General features: G+C 36.8%; 1 protein-coding gene across 1 annotated transcript; it reads right to left on the bottom strand.

Annotated features, from left to right (window-relative positions):
* Positions 1–2,839: 2,839 nt before the first annotated feature.
* On the bottom strand, positions 2,840–6,810 carry vcpkmt (valosin containing protein lysine (K) methyltransferase). Its single transcript, XM_048191760.1, has 5 exons — positions 5,848–6,810; positions 5,565–5,678; positions 4,331–4,403; positions 4,048–4,167; positions 2,840–3,366 (listed from the first exon to the last, which is right to left on the bottom strand). Exons 1-5 carry the CDS (start codon positions 6,102–6,104, stop codon positions 3,259–3,261), a joined length of 672 nt encoding a protein of 223 aa, XP_048047717.1. The 5' UTR covers positions 6,105–6,810; the 3' UTR covers positions 2,840–3,258.
* Between the last annotated feature and the right edge of the window lie 5,190 nt (positions 6,811–12,000).

Raw genomic sequence — 12,000 nt, 5'->3', positions numbered from 1 at the left:
CAACTCTTTCCCGGCCACTAACAGAATTTTCCGTAATGCTTCCTGATGGAATTTTTCACTGTTACACGTTAGGAGGCGCTGTTATACATTTTCTGAAAGAGTACAGATCTGAGGCGCAGCAGAAATACAGTAATACAGGGTGGTCTCATGTTGCAGTAAAATAGCATTTGTAATTCAAATGTATTAATGGCACAACACAATTATAACATTCAAATGACATCAATAGCTAAAAATTATCATCTGATCACATTTCAGCTTTCTTTGCTACTGCAAATGTGTTTGACAAGCACACTGTCATAGCAGCCAAAGAAAACAAACATATTATAAGAGTTAAGAGCCCAACTAATGGAAACACCAATACCATTATGGTGACTTCAAATGAAAAACATGAGCGTTAAACTTCTGTTAATTCTCAATAAGAACATCTGTAGATGAATGACAGAAATAAAGTCAATCTGGTTAGTAATATGTGAAGCTGTAATGCTGTTCGTGGAGTTGTTTAATCCTCCTCTGCTGAGATCTGGAGAGATTTAATGTCTTCTTTTATCTTCAGTTGGGTTCATCTAAGGCTGTGGCTGAAGTCAGTTGTCGCTCTGGGGCCTCATTTATAAAGTTTGCGTACGCACAGATTTGATCTTAGAGTGTGCGTACACTTAAATCCATTTAAATCCATTACTGCAGGTTTTTGGAAATCTAAGCTATTCTTGCATCTTGCCATTCTAAATGAAAGGATTTGGACGATGACTGGTGATCTTTTGTATGTAAATTAAATTAATTAGTTGTCATTTACAACTTGGAGAACTGAGACCATTCCGCTGCGCACAAGTTCAAGATCATTTGCGATTTATAGATTATCTGAAAGAGAGGCGTACGCTCGTTTTCTGTATAAGTTAATTCTATGAATCACATACGCACATCTGAGAAATTATCGTTAGATCAAATTTAGGATGGTTTCTGCGCAAAACTTTATAAATGAGGCCCCTTATGTTTCTGTTTGTCTCTTGTTAATGCTAAGATGATTCTATAAATAATTAAGATTTTGTGGCTCAGATAAGGTCCAGTTCTGGTTTATTTCTTTGCCCTTGGCTGACATGTGGCATTGCTATGGCTTGGCACAAAGTTGCTTACTGGGATCTATTTGAGCTGCTCTATGAAATGTGTCATGCTCCTAACATAAGAACAAAATTCAATAACTGCTGGACCTCAGAGTGAAGCTCCACATCCTGGCATGGCTAAACCAGAAGAATCTGCTTCAGGACCATCAAGGAACGTCAAAGCCAGCTGTATAACACATACACACATTCTTTACTACAGGAATGTGCACCAGACACAAAGTACTTGTTTTGTTCTCCACTTCAAGCTCTTAATTACACACCAAATGGCAAGGACCCTTTGAGGCCACATGAGGAGTACGGTACCTTGATGAGTTGGTATTATGAATGGATAGAAGTGGGGTATGTCAAATATATCACCTCATTCTCCTCAAACCATGGAGTGAGGCGGTCCCTCTAGCCGTAGGTGAATCTAAAGCCAACAGCATCTGGTCCCTTGTGGAGACAACCTCTCCTTGTCCCAAATCACAGAGTTTGCAAAAGTAGTTTATCCAATATTTGCATATGCCAGCCCATGTTCAAGGCATTACACAAGGGCAGCCAGTATTAACGTCTGGATCTGTGCACAGCTGAATCATCAGACTAGGTAAGCAAGCAAGAACAATAGCGAAAAATGGCAGATGGAGCAATAATAACTGACATGATCCATGATATCATGATATTTTTAGTGATATTTGTAAACTGTCTTTCTAAATGTTTCGTTAACATGTTGCTAATGTACTGTTAAATGTGATTAAAGTTACCATCGTTTCTTACTGTATTCACGGAGACAAGAGCCGTCGTTATTTTCATTATTAAACACTTGCAGTCTGTATAATTCATAAATACAGCTTCATTCTTTATAAATCTCTCCAACAGTGTGTAATGTTAGCTTTAGCCATGGAGCACTATCAAACTCATTCAGAATCAAATGCAAACATCCAAATAAATACAATACTCACATAATCCGATGTATGCATGCAGCATGCATGATGAACACTTTGTAAAGATCCATTTTGAGGGTTATATTAGCTGTGTGAACTTTGTTTATGCAATGATAGAGTCGAGAGCTCAGGAGGGGGCGGAGAGCGCGAGCAATTAAAGGGGCCGCAGCCTGAATTGGCACATTTCTAATTATTCCTCAAAATAGGCAGTTAAAAAAATGTATTAAAAAAAATCTGTGGGGTATTTTGAGCTGAAACTTCAGACACATTCAGGGGACACCTTAGACTTATATTACATCTTGTAAAAAAACGTTCGATGGCACCTTTAATAAAAGTGTTGAAAGACTTTTAAAAGCTATGAAATGTAATCTGATGGAACAGTGATCTGACATTTAATTCTGTGCAGACTTACCTTGAAAACCCCTGTCATTGTATATGCATGGCCTTGAACAATGCCATTGGGTATTGATACTGTGTTTGCAGATGTATCCTGATATTGTATTAAAAAAATTAAAAATATTTTTTATTTTTGTCCCGAGACTTCCACAGACGATATATGAACTTGGTTTAACATTTAGACCACTTCTATTATTGATTGTTATAAGGATGTGAAGAGAGTTTTAACAAGTATAACAAAAAGTGTTTATAAAAAGCCTACCCTAGCTTCAACTCTGGACACCGAATGTTGGTAAAACAATTAATGTTGTTTGTATAACAAAGAATTAATAAAGAAATTCAATTCTCAATCATGTTCCCACTGGAGACTTTATATGAGCCCATAAATCACTAAATCCAGTCCACGCTTTATTTTAAATAAATATCTAGTTTATTTAGTTCATATTTGGTTTAGAAAAGGGGACACCAGTTAAGATCAAGTGGTCTGAAGTAGAATCCTTTAAACAATCATAATTATTAGTATATGGGCAACTTCCTTATATTTAGTTCTTATAAAGCACACTCAGTATAACATTCTCTGAATTGGTGTGTAAAAAAAAAACACACCTGAGATTTATTGCTAGTTTAACAGTGCACAATGCACAAAACCATTCACTTTAAACTTGTTTGTCTGAAAACACACTTAGGCTCACATTAAGGCCAAACTTCCAGACCACATAAAATGTACTTAATTTTTTTTATATAGTATAGGTACAGTGGCAAACATCTGACCAACAATGCAGTCTATTGAAACACAAACATACACAACACATCCTCGTAAATGGCATTCAGTCGACTCTTCGTCGTAGGTGGAGAATATGAATGTCAGGACTATTGAACTCGGGGTCTTGTTTTTCAGGTGGGATCTCCTCTGACTGGAACTCTTGCAGAAGTAGCTATGAAACAATGAATTAGATGAGGAATTAGACAATAGCAGATCTAGCCTGACAAGAAATTTGTGACTTTTTATTCATGCACTTAAAGGGGACCTATATGCAAAAACATGGTGTTTGAACATAAATGTGTCGGCAGTGTATAAACAAGCAACCTATAATAGTCAAAATCCATCCACTCCAAAGATGCATTGTGTGTGAATGGCCTCAAACGTGAGAAGAAAATAAAAACCTGCAAGGTCTGTCTAGCGCAGGTTTACATAGAAAATAATGGAAAAGCAGCATAGTGGAATGCAAAAAAACGCTTTTCATGGGCCCCATACTGTTACTCCTGTTTTGTTGTTGCCAAAATATCCGAGGCTCAAGCTGTAAAGGCACAGCCCTCTTCTGGAAAGGGGGATGGGGAGCAGCAGCTCATTCGCAATTAAAGATACACAGTCGAAAACAGCATGTTTTTGCTTCCACCCAAAAAGCAGCATTTTGGGAATGGTGTACTAAATGATCTGTGGGGTATTTTGAGCTGAAACTTATGACACATTCTCGCATATTACATTTTGTAAAAAGGGGCATAATAGGTCCCCTTTAATAAATAATCTACTGGTCTAATGCACTCTCATAGTAGTGTGCCACTAAATTTGACAATGTATAGGTGTAATATAAGGTTTTATAGTTTATTTCTCTCACCTCAAAGAATCTCTTCTCTATCTCAGGATTGACACCAACAGTGCGCTGCTCATAGCAACAGATGATGCAGGTCTCTGGTCCAGCCAACAGTTTCAGAGTCTCCACTAGTGGCTCCACAGACTGTGGAATATAAAACACAGAGGCTATTAAACCTAGTACTGTTAACTGTTCTGGACTGTAAAGCTAACTATTGCTGTACGAGTAACAAATGTTTTGGATGTAAAAAGAAAAAAAAAAAAAAAAAAAGAAATATGTTATTGTGTAATATTCATTGTTACAGTACCTGCTCATAGTAGATACAATCAGCCATCAGAATATAATCAGGATGAGGTAGAAAATCTTCAACATTTCCTCCCCTTTTAAAAGGAAAATAAGGAAAAGTTTCATTAGTCATTTTAATGAAATGAAAACCTTTCATTGTAAGGATAAAAAAAGACATTAAAAAAAAAAAAAAAAAAAAAAGTTTTTTGTGTGTGTGTGTTCCACCATTGAAAGCAAGTCAAAAAGGTTTGGAATGAAATAAGGGTGAATAAATGATCACACGACTTTCAATTTTGGGTGCACTATGGTCACGCGTGCAATATGGTTATTTATTACTCACCCTCATGTCGTTTTACACCTGTAAGACCTTCGTTCATCTTCAGAACACAAATTAAGATATTGTTGATGAAATCCAATGACTCAGTGAGGCCTCTATTGCCAGCAATGTGAACTTCTCAAGATCCAGAAAGCTACTAAAGACATATTTTAAACAGTTCATGTGACTACAGTGGTTCTACCATAATATTATAAAGCAACGAGAATACTTTTGTGCACCAAAAAAACAAAATAAAAGACTTTTCAACAATATCTAGTGACGGCTGATTTCAAAACACTGCTTCGAAGCTTTATGAATCTTTTGTTTCGAATCAGTGATTAGGATCGTGTATCAAACTGGCAAACTGCTGAAATCACCTAACTGTGGCACTCTGAACAACCGAAACAAAAGATTCATAAAGCTTCAAAGCAGTGTTTTAAAATCGGCCGTCACTACATATTGTTGAAAAGTCCTTATTTTGTTTTTTTGGCACACAAAAAGTATTCTCGTCACTTTATAATATTAAAGTAGAAACACTGTACTCACATGAACTGTTTTAAATATGTTTTGAGTACCTTTCTGGATCTTGAGAAGTTCACACTGCTGGCAATAGAGGCCTCACTGAGCCATCGGATTTCATCAACAATATCTTAATTTGTGTTCTGAAGATGAACGAAGGTCTTACAGGTGCAGAACGACATGAGGGTGAGTAATAAATAATATAATTTTCATTTTTTGGGGGAAATAACAGTTTAAAATACTTTTATAATGCATTATACATAAAGACTTTAAGTAAAGTTTAAAAAAAGTGTATTAATTTATTTAGGTGTAAAACATTTATTTAGTGAACCTTGAATGTAATGAATAAGCAGGTTTCATAGCTAAGGATGGAAACACACCCCTCCCAAAAAGATTCTGTAGGATGAAATGTAGTACAAACCATTTCAGTACCTTGGCTGTGATTGAGCCTGTACGGATGAGTTGCTGATTTTTCTCAATGTTCAGCTTAAGGAGAGGCTGCAGGTCTTCTAGATCTGTCACTGTGACATTTGCGCTAAGGGTGCACACATTACTCAGGTTAAAAACCAGCCAAAATACTTTTAACTGAACAATATGTGTGCATAATACTTATTATCAGAACAAAGAATCGTTAATAAAGATCCTACAACTTTCAGTATATAATAAATGCATTTTCTTCATATGAAACAGCATTCATAACTCACCCCAGAGTTGCAGCCACGAGACCAACTACTCCTGTTCCTGCGCCCAGTTCAATAATGTTCTTGGAGAACCACGTACTGATACCAGACTGAATACTGCAAAATTGTTCCGTTTCGAGGTATTTTGACAGGACAATAGCAGCGTCCCATACTACACAACCCACGTCCCCTTTGCTGCACTGATACATTCTTAAAACAGACCCGTCATTCTTTTCTATTTCTCTAACAAAATAATGTTCAGAATCCTCGTCAGTCGCCATGTTCTTTGAACACTAAACACAGCGTTCTACGTCACGCATCTACGTGACGTCTGATTCGCGACTCGTTCTTTTGAACCGATTCTTTTCACTGATGGATTGGAATCGTTTGGATATTTATTCATAATACTGGCAGGCTGTTCCTGTTTACGTGATGTTGCTATTTTATTGGCTATGCGTAAGTCTTTTAGCTGAACTGGCATTCAAGTGGTTTTCAACTTTTTCACTGTCACAGAATTAGTAAACATCTACTGTCCGTATGTGACAAAAGAATGTCTTTCAGCCTGACATCTGTGCCTATCCAATAAAAAAATCCAACATTTATAAACAGAAAATTGAAATACAAAGAACTAGTTAGCTAATCTAGTTAGTTGTCTTTTGGAAACCAATCACGTTTTCAAGTTGCCATAAAGACCTGTCGCCTGATGTCAAAATATTGTAGTATTAATATTATGTCGTGAATTTGAAATGGCTTACTGTTATTTATCTGAGTAATTGTATTGTTTATTAGGCTAAATGTTCAATTGCAGCTTAAAGACTTAATAAATAACAGATTAAAGTTAATTGAGTTCATTGCCAATCACATATGTGTTTGTGTACAAGAGTTTCCGTAGCATTTTGATTGCTTGATCAATAGTTGTTCATATTATAATGTTCATAACGCTTCCGTTTCCCCCAGATGCAGTGTTTAAGAGTTTTCACATACGTACCATAATGTTAAATGTGTACGAATTTTGCAGTAAAATATCCAAAAACCACTAGGCAAGTGTTATATATTTTGTTCACTTGAGTGCTTACAATATCCTAAATGTTTCCAACTATTTGTAAATCGTAAGAAAATTGCAATTTTAATCAAGGCTCCGGGACGTGTGAGGAGTCGCCTGTCAATTGCGTCATACCCGCGTTACCCTCGGTTTCCGGCTTTATTTTGTAGAAATCATGGAAACGCCAAAGACGCTTTAATATATTACATGTTTTAATAGACAAGGGAACAACTGTTTTGATATTTATAGACAGAAAACTAATTGTTGTTGTATAGCTCAACACGTTTAGTCTTATTGTTTAAATCTAATTTTCTTGATTTTTTTGCGAGTACCATGCTTTACCATGCCTCAGAGAAAAACACTATTTTGTGAAGTAGCTAACATAGCATAATCAGATGCAGCTTTATTTTTAGTAACAGTAATACAGCATTTTCTCCATCATACAATACGTTTTAAAATTAATTGCATGCCATTTATCAACACAAGCCATCCAGCATTTAATATGATATTCTAAAATCGATCTAGTTTACTGCAGTGTGCAACAAGTGTCTCATAGTAGCCACCGAGTGAACGTATTGTTATAACATAATTTCAACACACTCAAATATATCTAATATGATAAACAGAGCTGTGTTACCTCATATTCATGACCGGAAAAGTGGAAGCAGCGCCAGCGACTGTGGCATAATAAAAGTTCCGCTGCTCGCGGCGCGTGTTGCGCAATCACGCCAGCGGCCTCGTTCATCTCCAACAACACTCGGTCCTGCTCTGCTTCATACTACAGTAACGTTAATAATCGCATAGCCTACATGAACATGATTTGTTCCCGAGTCCTATCCCGATTCTTTTGCACCGTCCGTTGAGATGGAGACCACATGTCCCAAGATTTCGCTGTAAAACTTGGCGTCATCAAGCTACGCCTTTGTTTTGAATAGGCTTCTAGCGACCTCTACCAGCCAAAATTATTACATATTGTACCTTTAATGCATCTTTGTGACACATAACCCACATTTGTATGATGTGTGCGCTGTTAGGGATGTTGATAGTTTTGTGCTGCGTTTGGTTTTATATGATGCCACTAGATAGCGGTGCAGACTCATTCATACAGGTTTGTGGCCTATATGATGACAGAATTGTCAGCTTATATTTACTGTACATATGTAAAATGGACTAATTTAGTCAAAAAAATTTGCTATGACCAAAAAATAAGCTGTATTTAACTCAACTACAGTGTGCTCATATTCACAGAGAAAATGGAATATGTAAATGATATATCAAATTCAAGTGTCTCTTCCAGAATCTTCACATGGGACTTTGGTGTGGAAGTAGGACCCTGAACTCTTCCTGGTGAGTTCCAGACATTTTGGTTGTCCACTCTGACTGACATAAGTAAAGAGAGCGCTCAAATTTGGTAAATGTATGCTCAATCATAGATTTTCAATTGCCTGGCTGCTGAGAAGAGAGTGGCAGGATCTCTGTGCATCTAGAATAGTATTTAATCTGATACTACAAAGTAGCTAATGGCATTTATTGTTTACAAAGATCAACTGCTGTTTTCTCTCATGGTCAGCAGGGTAATAGCATGAGATCAACAGTTCCCCACTGAGCTGTCTGCTATGCTTACAATATACCAGTGGTCTCCACACATCATTACTGAAGTAGCCCATACTTGCCTGCTGACACTCCTTTTAGGGTTACAGAATGGCAGGAGAGCTCAGCAAGGCATTTTTCAGTCTTTAAAAAGCCACATCTTGGCTTGACCCTAGATTGTTAGAAGATTGTATGGCTGTCCCTACTGTGGCTTTTCAAGAACATATTCGCCTTGATTTCCCAAACGTCTTCCTGGAGCCCCACGAACCCTTCACATTTTGTATGTCTCTGTATTCAAACATCATAGGCGGAGGGTGAACCAACTCTAGGGTTAGGCTAGATGCAATTCCTCCATAAAAACATAGAGTCTATGTCATTAAATAGTTACGTGTCAGCTGTCAGCAACCTACACATCGAAGCATAAATGAAAAAAAAAAAATGTTATCTTCAAATTCTGAATTAGGCCTATATCACCTAGAAAGCATGCATAAAAGCACTCCCTTTACAATCACAAAGTTCTGCTAATCGATTAAGCTCACTGTATCTCATTTGGCCTACATAATAACTATATTTTTTTGTTATAAGTTAAATCATAACAAGAGGATTTGAGTGTGCAGATCTCAGCACTGGACAAAAACTCATGCGTTCAAGAAATCATCAGATATGTTTGTGATTGGCTACATTGCTCAACGCTGCAAAAGTACGTTGTTAGAAAAACCTGTTTATATTAGTTTCGACGCTCTCAAGAGCACAATCGCCAAACCTGTTCATGTTTATCAGTTTATGATGAGACTGAGAGCATAAGCGAGAGTGCAGAATTCATTCAGAATTCCGAGTTCAGCTCGCGCACTGAACGAAACTCCGGCGTTTCAGCAATGACTAATCTGAACACCTCTGATTGGCCATTGCAATTGTAAGCTCAACAGAATCATGTGTGATTGGTTATATTGTGCAACGCTGTAAAACGCGTAAAAAGTATAATGCAACATGAGCAGATCTATATTAAAGGGTTAGTTCACCCAAAAATGAAAATAATATCATTTAATAATGTCAAAACTGCTTCAGGAAGCTTCGGAGTGTTATGATTCTTCTGTGTCAATCATGATTCGGATCATGTGTCAAACCACCAAACTGCTGAAATCATGTGACTTTGGAGCTCTGAACCGCTGATTTGACACGCTGATTCATAACGCTCCGATGCTTCATCAAGCAGTGTTTTGAAATCGGCCATCACTATACAAGTCATTATTTTGTTTTTTTTGGCGCACCAAAAATATTCTCATCGCTTTATAATATTAATATTGAACCACTGTACTCACAATTACTGATTTAAATATCTTTTAGTACCTTTATGGATCTTGAGAGAGGAAATGTCATTGCTCCCTATGCAGGCCTCACTGAGCCATCGGATTTCAACAAAAATATCTTAATTTGTGTTCCGAAGATGAACAAAGGTCTTACGGGTGTGGAACGGCATGAGGGTGAGTAATAAATGACAGAATTTTCATTTTGGGGTGAACTAACCCTTTAAATGTCTCAATCGATACTTTTCATTTAATTTTCATTTTCACTTTATTACTAGATTTAGTTTAAATGTGCAGCTGCATTTTTGGCCAAGCCCCCGTTAAGGCTAAGCTTTCCCCAGCCTTACACATGCTCCGCCTATGTCAAACATTCATATTTGTAGACACTCCAAATCCTAAAATACTGCATGAATGCACAATATTGTGCGTTGTGATGTACTGGAAAGTTAGCTATGATGTTGATCTTTTCTGAGCTCAGTTTTTGCATTTTAACTTCAGTAGACTTCCGAACTCTCAGCACTTACTTAAGTTACTCATTTTTCTGTTTCAGTAAAGACAAGAACATTGTCTATAAACTGCTACCCCCTCTAGTCAATGTTTTATCAAATGAGAAGCCAAAATCTGTAAGATTTTCAATTTCCCTTCCTGCTAAAACATCTTTTATTTTATTTAACTAGACTTATCCCTCTAGCTGCTGCCCAGTTTGCCTACTGAGGCAAAACTTTACATTAGCTAACCTGCATACTACTCAATTGCCTCTGCATGAAACTGACCCTGGTATTTGAGACTGCCTGCTGGGGTGGCAGGGTGCTGAGTGAAGCCTTTTCTGGGGATAGTTATTTCTTTGGTGACAGCTGTTTAAATGTCTCCTCAATTATCACTAGTCCATCTGCTCCTAAATCAGTATTAAAGTTAAGTGGTTTCTGTCCTATTTTCATTAGTGCATTATATACATACATACATAAAATTTATCACTAAATTGTTAATCTAACAAACATTTTGAGGGGATAGTAATTTCTGCAAAATTATATTAGGTTGCTTTTTTCACATTTTCACAATGCTTTTCAAAGTGAAATATCCTGTGAGTGGCGCAGTATTATTCAAACAGATGAATGTTAATCTGGCAACGTTTTATGATGTTGGTTGTATTGTGGCTATTCTTATAGGAAATGAGTGGCAATGAAAGGTTAATGCTCCACCACGTATTGAAAATAACACAGTACCTAACCCATATTGTTAAAAGTAAACGTTAGATAAAAACACAGTTTAACTTGCTTCTATAAGTCTACAAGTATTTGTTTTGTTTTTTGTTGTTGCTTTACTAATTCAAGAACTCAAGTGCAATGCTGTACCAGGTGCTCTGTGTGATTGGACCAGCTAGCCTTCGCTTCCTCAGTGCATCAATGAGCCTTTTGTTAACGACCTTTCTTGCACCACTTTTGGTACCACTGCATACCAGGAACACCCCACAAGACTTGCCATTTTTGGACCCAGTCAGCTAGCTTTCACTATTCAGCCCTTGTCATAGTCACTTCTTTTCGCTTGCATATTTTTCCTGCTTCCAATACATGAAATTCACCAACTGACTGTTCACTTGCTGCCTAATATATCCCACCCCTTGACAGGTGCCATTGTAACAATATAATCAATTCACCTCTTAGTGGTTTTAATGTTGTGGCTGTGGCTTTTTGTAGGTAGAAGCAAGTTTTGTTGCAAAAAGCAAGACAACAGCTATTGTTATTATTGATGTAGTAAATTGTGGGTTTTTTTTTTTTTTTTTTTTTTTTTTTGCAAAATTAGCACCAGAAATAATAATAAAACACAGAACTTTGGAATGTTCTTGCACACACAAGATACTGTTCAAAAGATCAGCCAGGAAAATACTGAGCAAGTAAGAGCTAGATGTTTGCTGTTAAAAATAGACAAATATTCCCCAGACACTTAAAGGGAGCAGTTCAAATAGCTGTTTAAAGCTAGCTAACATTCATTTTGGCTCATCACCTATAGCCTTGCTTGAGCAGCAAGCTTTAATATACAGATATTATATATAACAGTTGACAGGTAATTGAAAGCTGGAATATGGGTAAAATCAGGCGTTATGCCATAGAAGGGACAATGTATTTGTTTCTTTTGAACAGCCCCGCAAGTTGTATAGTTTTTATATACATTTATGCATTTAGCAAACACTTATACAAATAGACTTACATTGCAATATAAATTTGATCACTTCATGCATTCCCT

The sequence above is a fragment of the Megalobrama amblycephala genome, linkage group LG5, assembly GCF_018812025.1.
Source record: "Megalobrama amblycephala isolate DHTTF-2021 linkage group LG5, ASM1881202v1, whole genome shotgun sequence".
NCBI lineage: Eukaryota > Metazoa > Chordata > Actinopteri > Cypriniformes > Xenocyprididae > Megalobrama > Megalobrama amblycephala.
The sequence above is the reverse complement of the archived record's forward strand: the minus strand, read 5'-3'. Positions and strand labels throughout refer to the sequence as shown.

Excerpts from the sequence above, each read along its gene's own strand:
- vcpkmt (XM_048191760.1), bottom strand. The coding sequence starts at position 6,104 with ATGGCGACTGACGAGGATTCTGAACATTATTTTGTTAGAGAAATAGAA. Across the intron at positions 4,404-5,564 it reads ACAGCCAAGGTACTGAAATG|GGGAGGAAATGTTGAAGATT; the intron begins GTTTGTACTACA and ends TCCTTTTAAAAG. Across the intron at positions 4,168-4,330 it reads ATTGTATCTACTATGAGCAG|TCTGTGGAGCCACTAGTGGA; the intron begins GTACTGTAACAA and ends TATATTCCACAG.